The sequence below is a fragment of the Thalassophryne amazonica genome, chromosome 9, assembly GCF_902500255.1.
Source record: "Thalassophryne amazonica chromosome 9, fThaAma1.1, whole genome shotgun sequence".
Classification (NCBI taxonomy): Eukaryota; Metazoa; Chordata; class Actinopteri; order Batrachoidiformes; family Batrachoididae; genus Thalassophryne; species Thalassophryne amazonica.
The window spans coordinates 19706035-19727532 of NC_047111.1; the positions used below are offsets into that span (position 1 = coordinate 19706035).

General features: G+C 40.3%; 1 protein-coding gene across 1 annotated transcript in view; it reads right to left on the reverse strand.

The window, feature by feature from the left end:
• Positions 1-21498, reverse strand: part of kirrel3a (kirre like nephrin family adhesion molecule 3a) — a 657736-nt gene that overhangs the window by 20918 nt on the left and 615320 nt on the right. Inside the window, exons 12-15 of the mRNA XM_034177743.1 lie at positions 20332-20439; positions 19745-19813; positions 15862-15971; positions 9905-9991 (exon numbers count right to left, since the gene is read on the reverse strand). Of these exons, the coding sequence (XP_034033634.1) occupies positions 9905-9991; positions 15862-15971; positions 19745-19813; positions 20332-20439 (374 nt within the window). The remainder of the gene's footprint in view (positions 1-9904; positions 9992-15861; positions 15972-19744; positions 19814-20331; positions 20440-21498) is intronic.

The window sequence follows — 21498 nt, forward strand, 5'->3', positions numbered from 1 at the left end:
TTAGTGATTCACAGGATTGCTATAAAAGCAGTTTGAACATAATAGTTTTGAGTTTGTAGTGTCAACAGCAGATGCTCCTATTATTGTGAACACCCCCCTTTTCTGCTTTTTTTTGTTTTTTTTTTTTTTTTACTAATAGCCCAATTTCATAGTCTTAAGAGTGTGCATATCATGAATGCTTGGTCTTGCTGGATTTGTGTGAATCTACTGGTACCTTGTTTCCCATGTAACAATAAGAAATATACTCAAAACCTGGATTAATCTTTTTAGTCACATAGTACTACTATTATTCTGAACACTACTGTGTGTGTGTGTGTGTGTGTATATATATATAGAACAAAATTTGTCCTCTGCATTTAACCCAACCTAATTACAGGTAGACACAATCCAACCACTAGGAGCAGTGGGCAGCCACAGTCCGGCGCCCATGGACCAACTCCAGATGTAGACTCTGCCTTGGTCAGGGGCAGACAAAGGAGCAGATCCTAAATAAGCATGTCTTTTTGATTGTGGGAGGAAACCGAAGGAAACCCACACAGACATGGAGAGAACATGCAAACTCCACACAGAAAGGCCGGGAATCGATCCCACAACCTTCTTGTTGTGAGGCACCAGTGCTAAACACTAAGCCACCATATATATTGCACTATAACAATGTTGGGAGGGAACAGCAATGCACTCCACACATAGAAATCTGGTAACTTGTTGAAACCTGTCATATTTGCCATCAGTGTTGCCACAGTTACTTTGAAAAAGTAATCCAATTACTGATTACTGATTACTCCTTGAAAAAGTAACTTAGTTACTTTACTGATTACTCAATTGTAAAAGTAACTAAGTTAGATTACTAGTTACTTTTTTAGTTACTTTCCCCAGCTGCCGACAACAACCCACGTCAACATGACAATGATACCTGTTTTGCCAAAACTTACTTTATAGTCACCCTTTCTTGACTTCAATGAAAACAAATACTTGTTTTATAAAAAGTAAAATAAAGACCTCTTTCTTGACCTCATATTTAACTGTTGACAGCACTGTAACAGTAAAACTTGCAATTTCAAACCTACATTGTTTATAAATGTAACTATTAAATTCTAACATTTTTCTAACATTTAAATTTTCTCTAAACATTTTACTTGTCGAAATTATTATTATTTTAAGCAGTATTAGTAGTTGTAGTAAAAAACGGCTTCAAAACTGGACCTTTAATCTAGGGGTGTTGTGGGGGGCACATCCTTGCCCCACGCCCCCATTCCATCTGGATTCGCCCCTGCTTTGGCGTTTGAGCACAAAGAATGGATAACATTTATTTATGCAGAAAACATGACCAGATTTACAGGTAAGAAAGTTTTATTGCGTTTTCACATCATGTGGTCCTCAGAAAGAGAGTTTAGGTGCATTTGAGTGGAAAATAGTGTTAGTTGTTGACGCGTCGCGGAGGATCAGCTGTTTTTAACGAGACGATACGGAGCAGCTCAGCTCAGAATTCTAAATAAAGGAGGGAAAAAAGTATAAAAATGTCTTCGTAAAGCTCAGTGCAGGTGTGCTGTTTTCACCGCGCTTTAAGAGGTGAGGACGAGTCGAGCAGCTGCAAAAAAACGCGGATGAAAAGCTCACAGCTCGCTTAAAGTGGGCAGTTCAGTCGAACCCCGACCTCCTGCCCACAGACCAAGTTTAATGCTGCTATCGACCCACAATGAAAAATAATAGTAACGTACAGTGGCATGGAGAAGTAACTTTAATCTGATTACTGATTTGGAAAGATTAACGTGTTAGATTACTCGTTACTAAAAAAAGTGGTCAGATTAGAGTAACGCGTTAACGCGTTACCGGCATCACCGTTTGCCATAATACATGACTCGTATTTTCTGAAGTATATGTCACATTTTTTGACTAGTTTGTGAGGTCCTTATCGTCTGGTGCAACTTATATATCGAAAAGTCACACTTTTGATATTGATAATAAAATTCTATTGTTTTTTAGAACTTTCAAAGGAAATAGACTACAAAATCATACACTGCAACAATGCACAAGAATCTCAAATTAAGGAGCTGAAAATACTGCAAAATGGTGAGTTATACTCCAGTGCCTTATATATGCGTGTTTCCTTCTCAAGAGGCATTTTTAACAGGTATCACTTATACTCCAGAACATATGGTAAGTACAGTGCTCATACAATGCTGTGTGTTGGCCCTCCTTTGTGTGTCATGATGTTATGCACCTCCTTGATATATAACCCCAATACAAATGAAGTTGGGACATTGTGTAAAATGTAAATAAAAACAGAATACAATGATATGCAAATCCTCTTCAACCTATATTCAATTGAATACACAACAAAGACAAGATATTTAATGTTCAAACTGATAGACTTTATTGTTTTTGTGCAAATATTTGCTCATTTTGAAATGGATGCCTGCAACACGTTTCAAAAAAGCTGGGACAGTGGTATGTTTACCACTGTGTTACATCACCTTTCCTTCTAACGACACTCAATAAGTGTTTGGGAACTGAGGACACTAATTGTGAGTGTCATGACAGGTATAAATGGAGCATCCCCAAAAGTCTCAGATGTTCACAAGCAAAGATGGGGTGAGGATCACCACTTTGTGAACAACTGCGTGACAAAAAATAATCCAACAGTTTAAGAAAAATGTTTCTCAACGTTCAATTGCAAGGAATTTAGGGATTCCATCATCTACAGTCCATAATATAATCAGAAGATTCAGAGAATCTGGAGAACTTTGTACGCATAAGCGGCAAGGCTGAAAGCCAACACTGAATGACCGTGACCTTTGATCCCTCAGGTGACACTACATTAAAAACTGACATCATTGTGTAAAGGATCTTACGACGTGGGCTCAGGAACACTTCAGAAAGCCATTGTCAGTTAACACAGTTCATCACTACATCTACAAGTGCAAGTTAAAACTCTACCACGCAAAGCAAAAGTCAAACATCAACAACATCCAGAAACACAGCCACCTTCTCTGGGTCTGAGTTCATTTGAAATGGACAGACGCAAAGTGGAAAAGTGTGCTGTGGTCTCATGAGTCCACATTTCAAATTGTTTTGGAAATCATGGACGCCGTGTTCTCCAGACAAAAGAGGAAAAACAGCATCTAGATTGTTACCAGTGCAAGTTCAAAAGCCAGCATCTGTGATGGCACCATCAATGCTGAAAGGTACATCCAGGTTTTGGAGCAAACACATGCTGCCATCCAAGCAACGTCTTTTTCAGGGACGTCCCTGCTAATTTCAGCAAGACAATGCCAAGACACATTCTGTGGCTTCATAGTAAAAGAGTGCAGGTACTAGACTGGCCTGCCTGCAGTCCAGACCTGTCGTCCATTGAAAATGTGTGGCACATTATGAAGCGCAAAATACGATAACGGAGACCCCAGACTGTTGAACAACTGAAGTCGTACATCAAGCAAGAAAGAAAGGAAAGAATTCCACCTACACCTGTGTATTCAACTGAATATAGGTTGAAGAGGATTTGCAAATCATTGCATTGTTTTTATTTACATTTTACACAATGTCCCAACTTCACTGGAATTGGGGTTATACACACTTCAGGCAGTAGCTGGTATTTTTGATGGCAGACCAAACACACATCGAGCTGACTACTTTAAATGTATGGGCTTTTATTTTGTAGAGATTTCATTAAGACAGATCTGATTAGAATACTGTATCTTTGGTGACGTCACTGTCTTCCGACCTCATTGCGAACAGTGTAGCTCTTCAGAATTTCCATTTTTGTTTGATTTTTTTCCACCAAAGAGTTTTCTTCTTTGTTCAGCTCTCAGCGTGACACTGACTCTCATAATTCAATCAGTTTCACTGCTTCAACTCAAGATTGTACAGCCATAGTTTTTTGAGGATGTGTTTGACACAAGAATTCTTACTGTTATTTTTTTTATCTGTTGTTACCAAATGTGCCTCTCTGTTGGTGGTGTTGCTGTTGTTGTTTTCATTTTTAATTGTATCCTGAACAAACCTCTTTACTTTCAGACTCTGTCACTTCAATTGTCAAACTTGTATTAAGTCATTCCAAAACCACTAACAAACTTGATTGCAAGAATTTCCACGTTCTCTGCTGCATCGAGAATAAATGATCCAAAACCTTTAGAAAGACATGGAATCCCAATTCATTTAAAAAGCAATTAAAAATTATTTTAAATCCAAGCCTTTTGACAAAATTAATTGCTCCCTTTGATGCCTGGTATTGCTGTGCTCTATTTTCCATGAATTGTTGTACTCCTGCAGCTATGCTTTTCATTAAGTTCTTGCTTGTCAGATTTCATTTCATTTGCGCCACCGAGGAGGTTATGTTTTCCTCCCACGTCTGTTTGTTGCTTCATTAGATGGTTGCTCAAAGTCTGATTTAAGCGTCACAAAAGTAAAATCTTTGTCTTGATGTGTGACTAATTTTGTGTGTGTGTGAAGCAATGGCATTTTTTTTTCCATTCGGTTTCTATATGTAGCAGTTTTTACTTGTTCCAGGGTTTGTTGTTTCTTGGTTCATTAGCTGGATTGTTTTAAACACTAAACAGTCAGTTTTAAAAGCAAACATGCAAATGTGTGGTTGATTGGCTCAGTCTGGCCCGGAATAGCAAATTATTTATATATTTAACAGAGCAGATTAATAAAGGGGATTGTCACAACACTTGGAGATATATCAGATCAAGTCTGTCTGTCTGTCTGTGCCCATGCTTCTGGTCTGTGGGAGGAGTGGTGCTGTCCTGAGAGCAGATAGAAACATAAGAATTTGCAGAGATTTTTAAGAATTGCATTGCAACCCCTCCTCCATGTGGTGACACCTGGGTAGCAGGTCAAATATGTTTGGGTGAAATATGGTGGGGACCTTTTTTGCCCTGTGGCTGCTAAAGTAAGCATGAAGGCCCCACAGGAACTCTGGACGCAAAACCCAAGTAAAACAAGAAGTCCTCAACTGTGAATCAAGTGGAGGAGGTGATGGCTTGTAACCCAACGGCTGTGAAGGCTGCAGCAGGTCCTCAGACCATGATTGTCTGGGATTTCCCAGACATCAGATGAGGCTAAGGATCTGTCAAGGGCCATCTGTTGTGGTCTCTCCCCTGTCCGTGTCTTACTGCATCTGTTAGTCATGTTGTTTTCCTGTTTTACACACTTTAGACATTCTTCCTTGCTATTGTACTTAGTTACGTTGTGGTTCCCCTTTAGTTTGATTATTTTTTTACGTGTTTTAGGTTCAACTCACCCTCAGTGATGTTTGTGGTTTGTTTCAGTCTGTCTCTGTCAGCCCCCATGTGCGTGCTTGTAGGCATGTCTCTGTCACTGGTTCGCCATCCCAGCTGTTTCACATTCCCAATCACAGCACCTGTCACTCATCTGCTCATCTTTGTGTCACTACTTAAGTTTGTCACAGTGTGGTTCTCAGTTGCTGGGTTTTCCTGGTTAATCACATTCCTGTCAGTTTGGTTTTCCTGTGTTGTTCGTGTTTGCTTGCCCTGGTGTTGCTGCTGACTCTCATCCTGTGCTCCTGTCTGTTTGGACTGTTCTTGACCTTTGGAATCACCAGCATATGATAAATAAATTGACTTTTTTCCCTACATCTGTGTGGTCAGTGTCTGCATTTTTGGGTTCAGTCCCGCCAAACCTTAACACCATGTGTCTGTCAGTGTGCAACAACATTCCTACATTAAATAAATCCACACATAGGCATCTCTAGATTGATCCTGGATGTAGGTTTTCTATCTCCATGGCCATCATCCCATTCAGACTGTGTACCTTGTCACAACAATATAGTATGAATGTGTGTCCGTCTATATGTGGCCCAGCGATGGACGTGGCCTGTCCAGGGTTTATGTGCTTGGGACTCCGGCGAGGGTGGTCAAATCTCCTTCTATCTCCTCTATTTCTGCTCCAACCTACAAAGTCCCCACTTCACCGGACTGTGAATTCTTCAAACTATATTTGAAATAACCATGAATTGATCAGCTGGTCTCTAAATGCTATTGACACCATTTTTTCAGCAAGGAAATCAGGGCTAGGGGGACACTGCATGCCCAGATGGAACCTACCCTGCGGGCTATGTTCTCAACACCTGGCAGAAGTGGAGCATTGCATGCTTCATACCACTCTCTGTGGAGGATGTCAAAGACTTATTTATATTTGGTTTTATTGTGGGAGGGCTGGTGCTTATTGGTTTATGTACTGCTCTGACCTACTGGAGAATTGGCAAGACAGCTGCTACCAGAACCCTGACCCCTCACCTGTCCGTCATGATTAATGAGTTGGGCAAGGAAATGCAGTCTCAGACTGTGTTATCCCTTGAACTCAGACATAAGTTGGATAACATCTTGGAGCAAATGTACACATTGCAAAGGAAGATGTCGGAGACCAGGGAATACTCATAAATTGAATTTGGTCGGTCAGTGGAGCTGCAAATGTGTTTCTCTGCTCAACCCTAAACATGGCCTCCGAAGGTCAAACACCCCGCTGTTTTCCTCCAGAAGAATCTCTACGGCTTTGGCGAACCTTTCAGCTGCCCTCTTATCTTCTGCCCTCTCCTATAGTCTGATGTTGTCAAGGCAACTCCAGACATTATGCACACACTGAGAGAAACTGATACGAACTCATCTCATGTCATCTCATCACACATGACGCACGCTCCCCCCCTCCTGCCCCATGGCTGCACAGGATGCTACTGCGCCCCCCCCACACTCACATTGCCTCAATTCGGATGACGGACTGTCTTAAAGTTTAGCGTACATAAACAATCATGTATGGTTGTTTTAATTCTGATGTGTGCCATTATTACATTCAACTTGTAATAATTGTGGAGCAATTATATTTTTGTCTGTCACTGGGTGTGAAGAAATTTCATTGCACTTGTTGTAATGACAATTATCTATCTATCTATCTATCTATCTATCTATCTATCTATCTATCTATCTATCTATCTATCTATCTATCTATCTATCTATCTATCTATCTATCTATCTATCTATCTATCTATCTATCTATCTATCTATCTATCTATCTATCTATCTATCTATCTATCTATCTATCTATCTATCTATCTATCTATCTATCTATCTATCTATCTATCTATCTATCTATCTATCTATCTATCTATCTATCTATCTATCTATCTATCTATCTCAACCTTCGCCCAATGACTGCTGCAACTGGCTTTAGCTCCCCTGTGACCATTAATTGGAAAAAGAGGGTTTAGAAAATGAATGACTGAATACATATAAACAATGTTTTTGGGTTCCTTTGATGACCTCAAAACACAATCAGGATGTTCATCAAAATAAAAACTGGTTTCAAGCCACATATTAAAGATGATGTCCCAATTGGCCACCAAACTATAATGTTCTGTTATATTGATTCTATTGTTTGCTGTTATGGTATTTTTTAGGGCATTTTAAAGCTTAACAGTGATTTGGTGGTCCTTGCTTCACACAAATTTTTTCACCTCTGACAATGCAAAAATTGACATTTCACAAATTATTTGTACAAAAGCATTTGGTGTATTTACAGTTGCATTAATATACTAAAAGGTAGATTTTTATCCTTTTTCCCCTTTTGTTAGTATCTCAGAGAGGATGAAACTGACAACTTCACAAACCAACCAACCTCAGGGGCACTCAAGATCTTGTCAGACAACAAAATGTGGAGGCGTGTGGATGAGTGTCAGCAGGTGACCTCACTAATTCCAGTCTTAATAAACTGACGAATGTTTGGTTCCCCACATCTGAGTAGAGAAGAGCAACCAGACTTCAACCAGACTCCAATCATCATCCTTTTAGAGCTACTATGGGCCAATACAGGCCACATGTTGTTCTCTTTCTACTTATTTGCTCAGAGGATTTAGTAGAACATTGGTTGGGACAGAAAATATATGTCCAATTTAATCTCTCAAACCTGAAGTCTTGTTTAATGGGGGGGGGGTGAGTATTAATTCAGTGAGGAGACAAGTTTTTTTTAAGTCCTTCTGATTTTTGTATAATTAAAAAAACTTATCCTTAAATATTTGAAAAACACTAATGTTTAGATTGGTGACGTTGTGTGCAATTACAGGAAGTGAAGGTTAGCTGTAAGTTGTGGAATATAAAGCATTGATCCTTCAGCTCTTTTTGAAAGTTCTTGGATCACTTTGTCCCAAAATTTTGATATTGCCTTGTCATCTTGACATTTAATAGATTTTTATCCAAATCAAATCACTTTCTCCTCAGCTCACCCTCAATCATTCCAAAATGTTTTGTCTATATCGGCTCAAAACTCTGATTTATTTTCTTCACAAATGGACATGGACATATGCTACACGCCACCACTGTGTGTGGGTGTAAACACTTGGATACTGTGCAGGTTTGTGCCTTAAAGCTATAAAGATAATAAATAATAAAAAATAATAATGAATTCATCAACATAACGTTCTTGTAAAACCACCAAAAATAATTCCTTTTTAAACTTATAAAGGCTCGTAATAAGAGACTGTCTGGGAACCAGACTGAGCGTTCTGTCTGGACTCTGCAATCATTTCATCCTTATATGGGTCCATTTTCTAAAAGTTAACTGGAACAGATGACAACTACAGTACTGACAGTTACAGTAAAACTCACATATAATGGATTCAGGTGGACCAGCAAATTTTGCCCGTTATAATCAAAATCTGTTATATGTATAAAATGGACAAAATCCGTCATATGTGTAGAACAGACTAGTTACAGCCAGGAGGTGCCGAACAATCTACTAGGAATTTCCAGCACCAAATAGGCTTATTTTAAATGCCAGTCCTTGAATCAGAACCTTCCACCCGATTTAATGATCGGGTCAAAACTTCGCCTGAAAAAATAAATGCCTGCTTTAAATAAGCGTCAGGCATTATGTGCATTAAAAAGATTACATCTGGTTGAGTCAATCTTTTTTCTAAGTCTGCTGCAGAGTGGTACCTTAAAATTCTAAAGCCTGATTTATGCTTCTGCAGCTCTGTAACTCCGTGGCCATGCAATGATGTTGAAGTGCGCATGTCCCTTTTAAAGTTCTCTGTCATGTCTTTATGCAATTTGCGCGCAGGAACAGTGGCTGTTTTCTGGATTATTTTGTCCCTCAACAAGCTCCACTTCTTTATACAATCATCAACCTCTAAACCAGTGGTGCTGTATTTACAATGTCCTCCATGAACTGTGGGTCATTTGAGTATCTTTTTCTGACTCTGTGTTGTATTATTTGCGGACTTTTCAGCAAAACGTATTTTATACATGATTGAAATGTAATCAGGATGCAATGCAAAAACTATTAAAATATGACGGGAGAGGAAGGGGTGAAAATGTAGAAGTGACAAATCACAACTTTTTGCAGTGTCCGTCATTTAGCAGGTGTGCTTCAGGCTCCAGAGCATTTTGTTCATAATCACCAGCCTTGAATGACGCCCTACCTCATTTAGGTCCCGTGTCTGTGCACGGTTTGAAAAAAATAAATGGCCAAGCTTTTAAACACCGAAATATGGTACCCAATTTCCTCGACTCAGTGAGTGTCAGTGCTGAACTTCATTTTGTACCTCTGTTACTGTGCACGTCCAGACTGCTCTCTCCGGTACATGAGGGGTTTTTAATGAAAATGCACTGCAATCAGACAGGACATTCTGTCCGATCTAAGCGAAAATCCATAATAAAAAAAATCTGTTATATACAGTGTTTATTACATGGAAAACCATACAAAACATTGGGATGTTTGCTTTTGTACAGTGAGTGTGGCTATCCAGTTTATACAATGATGGTTTTACTGTATTTCCTGAACTGTGATTTTTGGCCTAAAAAAACAAATCAGTATCTGTCTGTGCAAATTCCCTGAATAAGTAAAAGTGGGAAAAGTGGATATTTGACCTGAATGTTGTTGTGCAGTCGCCCACCTTGATGTGCTGGAACTCCTTCTCCTCCTCCTGGAGCACCTCCAGCTGCTTCAGCACAGGTTCCTGCTGGAACTCACCGCGGTCAATCTGGATCACAGTCAATGAGGAAGAAATAGGAATGCAACAGAATTAAGAATTAATCCAGCATTAAGATTTCAGAGTACAAGCAGCACTGTTAGAAACTCACAGCAGATATAACAATATCACATCATTAAACTGCACTTGCATTGTTCACAAAAAGGATTTACATTCATGTGCATGTTTCTTTTTTATTTTCAATATTTACTCAAGTTCTAATATGCCAAATAACGATGCGGATCTGGCTGTATCGGCTGTGGTGACCCCGAACAATATGGGAACAGCTGAATAGACAACAACTACTCAAGTTTTAATATCTGCATTCTGTAGCTCAGGTGACTGCAGGAAAATTTCTGTTTCAGCTGCTCATTTTCTGAAGCTTTCTGGTCACGGTGGCTGTAGACCAAACAGCTCATACACAGGAACAGATGGATCATACTTGTATTGTCTGTGATAAGAGGGATTCAATAAAATGCAGTGTTTTTATATGGTGTGTATTTTCTTTAATACTTCCATGTCCTTCTTGATATCAGGCACTTTTCCGCACCTTTTACAGGACAGTGATGGTAGCTCAGTGGTAAAGTTTCTGACTGGCAATCAGAGCTTTTGGTAAGTGCAGGTTTGAATCCGGATAGATGAGATTTATTGTCATTGTCATTACAAGTGCAACAACAATGATATTACGTCCACACTCACATTTCCACAGATAAACAGCAATTTATCCACAATTATTACTTGTTTATCATAATAATGGCACACATCAGAATTAAGACAACACATATATATTTGACATTGTTTATGTGCCCTAAACATGAAACAGTTCGTGATTCCAATTGAGGCGATGTGAGTGTGTGGTAGCCGCTGCAACTGGAGTCGTGCCGCTGCCAGCTTGGGGGGAACGGGGACCTGCTGCAGCTAAAACTGTGTAGCCCCCAGAGGGGAAGAGGTGGCGTGAGTGGTGGCCGGGATCGGGTGTATGATGGGGGACAGGAAGTGAGGTAAAAGGGAAAAAGTAGAACATGCTTCAGTCTTTGTCCATGTGTGAGTCCTTGTGTACTGGAGTAAGAAAGATAAGGAGGCAGCCAATCTTCCCAAGGCCATAGAAGTTCTTCTGGAGGATAAACAATGGGCATTTCATCCTTGACAGGCTGATAAGCCTGCCGTGTTTGTGGTTGAGCAGTGAAAACACTTTTCTAGCTTCACAAGAACAAACCAAAACCCAATTATGAAAAATTCCCCGGCCTCTGAAATCTTCTCCTGCAAGGCACGCATTTGCTCCGAGATGTTGTCCAAGGGTTCAAGGGTTAACGCAGTCTGAGAATGCATCGCCTTTCCCCATTCATTAATTCATGATGGACAAGTGAGGGGTCGTGGTTTTGGCGGCAGCCATCTTGCCAATCTTCCGGTAGGTCAGGGCAGCACATAAGCCAATAAGTACCAGCCCTCCTACTATGAATCCAAATATGAATAAATCCTTGACATCCTCCAAAGAGAAAGGCAGAAAGCATGCGACCCGCCAAGTCTCCCAGGCGTCGAGAACATAGCCCGCAGGGTAAGTTCCATCTGGGCACGCAGGGTCCCCCGGCCCTGATCTTCTTGTAAAAAAAAAAAATGGTGTCAACAGCATTCAGAGACCAGCTGATCAATTCCATGATTAATTCAGTATAGTTTGAATAATTCACAGCCTGGTGAAGTAGAGACTTTGGAGGTTGGAGCAGAGATAGAGGAGAGAGGAGGAGATGCGACCGCCCTCACCGGAGTCCCAAGCTATACAGCCGTGGGTGTACTGCTTGGGACTCCGACGAGGGCGGTCCCGTGGGTGTCATGTAATTTTTATTTTTTTTAATTTTCACAGCAGCTGGTTTGCTCATACAAGCTGTTCCGCCGTGAGTTGCCCTGAGTTGTACTTATTCATACTATCTGTGAAGGGGCCCTTATTGGAGTAAAACCTCTTGCATTGACTAGACGGTGTTGCAGACCACCCTGCCTTTACTGCGCATGTGTCATCAGCCGCGGTTCACTGATTAGCACCTTGTTTCTGCTTAAAACTGCACAGCAGTCATCATCTATCTCAGCAACAGATATCTGAAGCTTTTGTACAACAATCATTTCCACATGAATTCAGCATTATTTCATCAGAAAAGATGGAGGAAGCAATCAGAGCACCACAGCTATATGGGCTGCTAGCTGTTGCGTTCACTGACCATCCGTCATTTCAAAGCGTCACGGATTAATGCCTCGTTCCTGCTTAAATCGACGTCGTTTCTGTTTAAAACTGACTTTAGAATGACTTAAGAGGTTTTACCTTTGTCATCTGATGGTTAATAATCCCATTAATCCATTTGATCGCTTTGGGTGGAGACAGTTCGTCCAGAGGAGCTGCTGAGCTTCAAAATGACGCATACGCAGTGGAGGCAGGGTGGGTGGGGGGTCTGTTCGGTCAGCAACACTCTACAATAGAGTGTTTTTTTTTTTTTACTCTTTTTAGACTGGGATCAAATGTTATCCCAGCAGAGTAAATTTTACTCAGCAAAATTTACTGTGTACCACACTTCCCTGTCCTTGGGCAAGTCCTCAAACTCTTATTAATGGATCCTGAGGTGTTCCCAAGCCAGCTGGGAAATATAATTTGTCCGGGCCTCCTCCCAGTTTGAAGTACCTGGAAGACCTCCCTAGGAAGAGGACCAGGGAGCATCCTCAACAGATGCCCAAATCCCCTCAGCTGGCTCCCTTCAATGCAAAGAAGCAGCAGTTCTACTCAGAGTCCCTCCCAGATAGTCAAGCTTCTCACCCTGTCCAGGAGTGTAAGCCCAGATACCCAACGGTGGAATCTCATTTCCACCACTTGCATCCATGAAAATTCAGTAAGGTATATCTTATATATCAGGGGTAGGCAACCTGTTCCAGAAAGAGCCATGAGGGTGCAGGTTTTCTTTGCAGCCACTGACTCCACCAGGTGATTTCACTGATTAACTGATTCCATCTGCTCAAAGTGATATTAATCAGTAAAATCACCTGGTGGAGTCAGCGGCTGCAAAGAAAACCTGCACCCTCATGGCTCTTCCTGGAACAGGTTGCCTACCCCTGTTATATATTATATTCCAATTCTAAGGTGGGACTATGCTAGTATACTAACATATATCTAAATATCTAAAAAGGAAGAGTAAAATAGGAGAGTAGAAAAGAGTAGAGTAGAGCCACGTAGGTCCCTGGTCTTGAGAAACAGGGATGGTAGGTTAAAAAGCTTTTTTATCCCATGGGAACTCTCCCTACCCACCCAAGCGGTTCAAGAAAAAAGTATACATAATAATAAATAATAAGACATAAGAAAGATAAGACAACATATAAAATAAATATGGTACTATATAATATACAGGAGTAGGTATTAAAACCTAAATATTAATACAGGAGAAGATTTGGTCATGGCCATGGTATTTTATTATAGAAACAGAAGCTATGATGTAATGTGTATTATTATCTATTTAAAGTAACTCTGCTAACATACTATAGGAAAATAAAAAGCATAATGTATATGCTATGAAATGGAAACCTAAGAACTAAGGTACTATATGTTGATATTTTTAAAAAGAACACAAACTGATGAATCATTAAAAATGACCTTGTTCTACCGAAAATTCATGACCATAGGTGAGCACACTGACATGTGTGTGCGAGTGTGTGTGAATGTGAGGCATCATTGTAAAGCTCTTTGTATCAGATGGAAAAGCACTATGCTAATGTAAATCTATTTAGCAGTACAGTGTAACATAAAGTTCTTTAACATCTCAAAAAAATGTGAAACTTTTCCAGAAACACATTTCCACTGACGGGATTGCAATGAATGATTTGTTGTAGAATTTTGGAGTCGAGAATATTTCTCATCTTGCAATCTATCTGAATTAGATTTTTTATTTTATTTATTTTATTTTATTTTTTTGAGAGAGAGATTAACACATTTCTCTGCAAATCTGAATTTGAAAATGTTTTGAAAGTAATCCCCCCCAATGGTGGCCCTGAAGATGCAAACAGGTACAGTATCTCTGCACAACAGGACCTTCTTCACCACAGTGTTTCCCCATCAGCAGACTTCCTGCATACTGAAGCGTGGTCGGGTGACAGGAGTTAGTGTGAGGGCGATGAGCGTAGGAGGACGCACGCTGTGGAACGGCCACCAGTGGCCTGCAGAGAATCTGATGAAGAGCATAAGCAGTGGGCTGCACAGTGTGTTCTGCTTTTGCATGAGCAGCTCAAAAAGCAATCAGAATACACTCGCGGCAGCAGCTCGCTTCTACTTTTGAAAAAGTCAGGTCCGGTTTGGTGGCATGCACGGCAGTGCTGCATTCGTGCAGTCATCAGTAGCTGTGTGGGGTATTGACTGCCACTCAGGTGACATGCTGTCCATCATCATCTCCTCACATCTATCTGCTGAAGTCAGGTGAACATCCAGAATGACCACTCAGGTCAAGAATGAAGGGCATAACTGAGGATACCAGATCACTTTAATTTTGATTGGTAAAGCCAGACAGACTAAACTTCCCGTTCTTCTCCCTGAATGAGTGAGAACCTTCATCAACATCACACACGGCTGAATTTTCATTGGTTGTGAGTGTGAAGGTCAGTGGTCTGTATTTGGGTATATTGGAAGCACAGCGTCCATGAGCCAAGCAGGTTCATGGTACCACCGAATGTGATTAAACACGTACAATCCAGCTTCAGGATACCGTAGTCTACACACAAAGCAATGCATGATAACTTTCCCAAAGTGGTAGCTATGAGGGGTGACTGAGAAGTATTCAGCCTGACCCAGAAAATGCCGGGCATGGTTCTCCATCTTTTGCATTCAGAGAAATCAACATATCTCAGTGTTGCACCCATTGAGCATTGTTGGTTTCTCAAAATGGTTAAAGATGGAGAACCACACCCTACTTTTCTGGGTCCGGCTCAAAACTTCTCAGTCGCCCCTCATATATAAACTAATAGTGATCAATGAAGGAGTACACAAGGGTTAAAATTTCAAAACGCTCCAAACATACGGAAACAAATACTGCATGATTTGTCTTATCGTGGAGATTCCAAAAATATATAGCTTGGTGTATCTATGAATGAAAATCGTGGTGTTATTGGATTAAACACAACAAAAACAGCGACAAAGTCCAGTTTCAGTTTGTACAGATGTCACAAGTTAAAACTGCTCCAATTCTATTCAAAAGTGATGCAAATTATTTGTTGAGCAAACAGGATTTTGAACAGGAATCGTTGGCACCACTGTTATGCTTATTTATCACCTTATGGGGTAACACACACTATGTTTGACCTTTACTTTGAAAACCAAACATTCAACACAGTCATTGCTATTCTGCTTTTTAATCCTATTAGCTCAACCAATAATTTGCATCAGCTTTTACCAAAACTAGCACAACTTAATTTTTTCATCCCTGTACATACTTTAACTAGACTTTGTCACCATGTTTGCAGTTTTTACCCCATAACTACACAATGTTTAGTCACAGATAGTGTAGACTATACCTTTTTGGAATCCTTGTGTTCAGACAAATAATGTGGTATACCTTTCAAAATGATTGGAGTATTTTACATTTTGACCCTTCATTGACCTCTACAGGTCTCACAACAACTCTGGGAAGATTGTCCTGCATGTTTGTGTAGGTATTCTTGGGTGGTACCATCAAAATCCATCAAAATTGGCTGTGGTCTCTTGGACTAATGGTCTGTGGCCTGCAACAATGTTTTGGGTCGCCATTCAATTCAGTTCTCTGCACACAATAACCGAAGTGTCCGTCATAGATCTCAATACTTTGTGTCTCAGTGAAAAATCCTAATGACAAAAGGCCACAGGTACTGGTCAAACTGCGTTCACTCACCATCATCTGTTTGATGCTTGCGTGCTCCTCACCCTCGCGTGCTGCATTGTGATCCTTGTGAACAATCTCCACCCGGATGTCATTTTTAGCTGAAACCACTCCTTTGAGATCTGGAGGACAAGGAGAGATGGAGCAGTGCTGCTGATTGGTGGAGGCTGACAAAGGAGCCCTGTGCCACATGCATCCCCGGCTAATGCAGCTTCAAAAGCCGCCATAAGGTTTCCTCAGATCTCATTGTGATGGGGGTAATAAAGACTGCAGAGCAAATACAGAAACTCTCTCCAACCTCCTGCAGTGTGACCTTACTTATTGAGCTCTTGAATAAATCCCATCTGTGCTGCACTCACTTGTCACAGAACCTCATGGTACAAAACTGATCAATATCTGCAATTTAATAATGCAGCTGTGTCTCGCTGGCCTGGGAATATGAATACAAAATGCCAGGTCTGTCACACTGATCTGTTTATTTCAGCTTGTGGAGGCCACAAGAATAAAATAAGCCCACAACATCTCCGCCATTTCTTGAAGTAATTTGAAACTGTGTGGAACTCAAGTTTTAGTTTAGGTGTCAACAATGTGGTGTCATTTAGTTTTCCTGAAATGAACATGAAACTACCGACCACGACTGTCATATTGTAGGAAAAGGAAAAAAAAAAAAATGTATGTACTATGTACTGTGATATGATGCAGTTATACTGATATTCTTTACATTCCACATTTTTAAGTACTATGTAGTCATCAAACACTCTTCATTGTTCTCATTTGTCGGGGTGTTGCCTGGAGTGTTTTTTTTTAATATTCAAGTATCATTGCAGCATGTGTCTGAAACAGCCAAGTTAAAAATGATATCCTACCCCAAGATTTCTGAAGGTAGCGTAATGTTAGCATAAAATATGTTGCATAAGAAGCTCGACCAAAATAATCCAAGATGGTGGAATATGGCAACTGTATTTGCAACTGTAGTTAGTTCAAACAAAAGAGCTGAAAATGACCTGATCTGTTTGTTGCAAATTAGCTCAACTCATTTGTTTGGCACTTTTTAAAAACAGGGTATGCGTTTGCGAGGAAAGCTAGCTGGCTTTGTGCGCTCCTGAGCTGGGTAGCTAGCTTGATTGCTAGTATAGACAAAACGGTGTCATTTTTTTTAGGGAATGTGCTTGAACTGTGCTGGCCATTCCTCTCTCATTTAGTCAGGTCTAGAGACACTTCATTGGTTGACAAAAAGAGGATGAACCAAATGTTTTCTTGAAGGCGGGAAGAAACCGGGTCACGCAGCAAAGTGGGAGATTGTGTAAACTGGCAGGAGTGCTAAAAACTATGCTGCCTGTCAAGATCATTCACACTATGATGTGATGTGGCTGACGCTGGTTGACTTCACAGATTCTCAAAGATCTCTGTGAAATGCCGGAGAAGGCTCACTCCAGAGGTCCAAATTTCCTGTCTGCAATGCAGGTCGAAGGAGGTCAGCAGAAAGCAATGTTTGGTGATGGACCTGAATGCCGACTCAATGCTTCAGACATCAGGTGACATAGCCCATACTAGGGGAGCTACAACCACTACCTTTGCACCCCCCAGGACTAAAACAAACCAACTTTTTTAGGTTCCTTAGATGACCCCAAAACACAATCAGGATGTTCCCAAAAATAAAAACTGTCCTCAAGCCAGTTATCCAAGATGGCGTCTACAATGGCCGCCAAAATGTTTTGTTTTTTTACTAAAACACCTTTAAACAACATATAAACAACTTAAATATCACAGAGATTGAATGGGAAGACCATTGCAGGTCACAGCAAACTCATTTGTACCTAAACTAAATTCATTCATGCGTTTAAGATTCAAAATGGCATCCAAAATGGCCACCAATATATAAGTTGTTTATATGTTGTTTAAAGATGTTTTAGTGAAAAACCTTATTTTGGTGGCCATCTTGGACGCCATCTTAGATAACTGGCTTGAGGCCAGTTTTTATTTTTGGGAACATTCTGATCGTGTTTTGGGGTCATCTAAGGAACCTAAAAAAGTTGGTTTGATTTAGTCCTGTGGGGGTGCAAAGGTAGTGGTCGTAGCTCCCCGAGTAACATATAAACTCAGCGCAACTACAACTGTGTTACTTGCTACTAGTGCAGTGTTGAGACATTTTCTTCACATTTCTTCATATTTCTACATATTTCTTCATGCCATGTACCACCAGAGGGGGTGGTCCATCCAGTTAAACCTCCAACATTGGTCAGCACAGAGGAACAGAGCAGTATGGCATACTACAGGAGGTGACAGAGCAGTAACAGACCTTAACTCTTGCATGAATGTCAAAGATATTAAGTATGTTGAAATTTTTTCTGGGACCATGGCGTACATCAGTGTTGCCTGACTGACGTGGACTTGCTGAGTCTGGCGGACCTTGGCACTGGTCAACGGTAAGCAACTTTTTGCTCTCTGTCAGCAAATGCTGGGCTAATCATCAGAGTGTGAATGGGCCATTAACTAAATTATGAGCTTGTTAGTCAACTGCTTTTAACCTTATTTACTATATGGCCCCAGTTACAAGAGTGTCTTAGGGGGCTCTCCGTATGATGACAAAAACTCTCATAGATAGCCGTGCAATTGTACCACAGTCACACAGACACAAAGTATCAGTTGTACAAAAGAAAAACACTGAATGAATTACAAGAGCAGGGTATAATTTTAAAGCAGCTTTGGTCCAACCCTGCACTTAGTATAAAACAGCCAGCGAGGGACAGGTTACTGCCCACATGTTTTTCTCGCACACAACTGCCCATCAAGTATTCACTCCAAAATGCCCTCGTTATATGTTTTAATTAGGCAATACGGAGAGAACAACAAATAGAATTGCCTGTGGCCAATCCAAGCAGTTACTGTGGCTGCATAATACATTCTATTTTAACAGGAAAAATTGATTAATTCAGTTAATAACAGCTAATTAAACAATGTTATATCCCTTGTCTTTTCAGTGAAAAAAAAAAAAAAAAACAGAATAAGTGAGCACTCACTGTGGGCATTGACAAAGTAAATTTTGAATTTGTGGTTGAGCAAAACAGAAGGTGTGACTTATGAGACTTCTTGGTCCTGGGTTGCGTTTGTGTTGTTTGTGAGGATAAAATGCCTCATATTGCAAGTGTAGTTAGTTTATACAAAAAAGCCAAAAATTGCCCGATTAAATTATGCTGCAAATTAAGCTCAACTCATTTTTTTCTTATTTTTAAATAGTAGGATTTACATTTATGAGGCAAGCTAGCTGGCTAGCTGTGCACGAGTAAGCTGTGGAGCTAGCTTGATTGCCAGCATAGACAAGTATGCGTCATCTTTTTTTAATGGAATGTGTTTGGACTGTTCTAGCTGTTTCTATCTCATTACTGCCTGAAAGTTAAATCTGTTTGTGTCTGGAAAAGTTTACACTCATTTTAATTCTATGAAGCAGCTAGCTAATGCGTCAGTGGCTCAATGGCAATGGCAGGCATTTATCATGAGTAGGATATCATTCAAACACCGAAATTATGATGTAAATTAGCTCAACTCATTTGTTTGTCATTTTTACAAAGCAGGATAAGCGTTTGTGAAGCAAGCTAGCTGGCTTTGCGCACTAGTGAGCCAGGTAGCTAGCTTGATTTATAGCATGGACAAAAATGTATTATTATTTTTTGAAGGGCATATGTTTCTACTGTGCTAGCTGTTCTTGTCCCATGACTGCCTGAAAGTTAAATCTGTTTGTTTCTGGAAACGTTTAAACTCGCTTGGATTCTATGATGCAGCTAGCCAATGCGCTAACCACCTCCATTGTGGCTAATGTTTACTTGCACTGCCTCAAAGACATTGGCATTTCTCACCACTAGGATATCATTCAAACACTGTTTATTATCATTCTTACTCTCTGTTTTGACATCTCGTTGGCGTGAAAGTGTCACAGGGAGAGACGACATAACCAGATGGACATCTTCTGTAACAAATGGAAGAACAGTACGATTAGCAACAGCTATCTTCCAGAGATGAGCACAATCCAACATCAGTCACTGAAAATGAACAACAAAACGCAGATCTACTTAAATTTTTATGTTTTAGAAATAGAACACCCGGTCAGTATGGCAAGAAGGGTGATTGAGAAGTTTTGAGCCTGACACAAAAAAGTAGGGTGTTTCTTCATCTTTCACATTCTGAAAAACCAACATTTCACGAGACTGTGTGACATTTTGACTCACAGAGTGCAATGTTGAGAAAAGTTGGTATCTCGGAAGGCAAAAGATCGAACCACGCCCGACAATTTCTGGGTCAGGCTCAAAACTTCTCAATCTCCCCTTGTAACTTCACTTACATTGTTGCCAACTTCAATTTAGCCGCAGTGACAATCTTATGATAATTTGACAAAACATTGAAAACATTTTTTTGCACTGTGGCTGTTAATCTGACAAAATATTTGGTTGTGGTAGATCCAGAGATCTCCTTAAATACTGATCTTACTTTGCTGAAATCGGGTGCAGCAGAAAGCTCCCAATGTTGCTAAGAGGATGGAAAGGGCGAGGAAGGCGCCCACGGCCACGCCGATGATGACGGCCAGTCGTAGAGTCTCTGAATGAACACAAAGATTTTTTTATAGTTACTGTTGATGTTTTTTCTACTATTTGTTTAATATATACAGTATATAATTTTACAAGGACAAACACAGACAATTAGTTTTATTATTTATGAGGCCAGTGTTTACTCTTTACAGCCTATGAACAATTATCATCAACACACAGACCTGTGCCAAGCGTTTCTGCGACATCACTCTGCAGATGTCATGATTGGGGCTCTGGATGGTTTCCAGCCACAAATTGCATGTCCTTAAGTGGATTTGACAGGCCGGTTGAGATATAATTCAAGTGAGGCACTTTAAAGACACAAGTTATAGTCTGACCTTCGTCGGTCAGACTCAGTTTTGTGAAGATGATTGAGATTTTGCTCAGTCCAGCCGTCAGCAAAGAGGAAATGGAGAGACTTTTGTCTCTTGTAAGGACTGACAATAGTCTAATTTTAAGAAACTGATCTTATTACTTGGACCAGATTCTTCCTTACTATTAATCAGGTTCTTTTTAAAGCAATGCCTGACTGCGGAGTCTTGAAGATTCGAAGGTTGATACTTGGTACTTTTAGAAGTACAGTTGTGGTCATAAGTTTACATACACTCTTCGTGGGCACGAATATCGTGGTAATTGGGCCTTTTAATGATGTCTTTGAATTCTTCTTTTGCCAGGGTGGAATGATTGTTAAGCAAACATCACGAATTACTTTTAAATCAAGAACTGGGTGCACAAGTTGAATTAGTTCTGGATCTTCTCTAATCCACAATGGGTCAAAATTATGCATACAGGCTCAAATATATACATACATTCACTTCAGTCTTTTAATAAGTGGTGCTGAAGGTTTGTCTTTTAATGTGACAAGGCCAAGGCCTATTAACTCCTCATTAGTGATCATGATTGACTACAACCGGTAGCTTCTCTCTACCAGCATAAGAAGGTAGTGTTTGGCTCATTCAAACAGATCTGGGGGCAGAACTGTATGAACACCAGGAGGAGTTTTGTAACCATATGAAACATAAATCCACCATTTTGATAAGTACAAGAGAGCGGGTTTGTCACATGATGA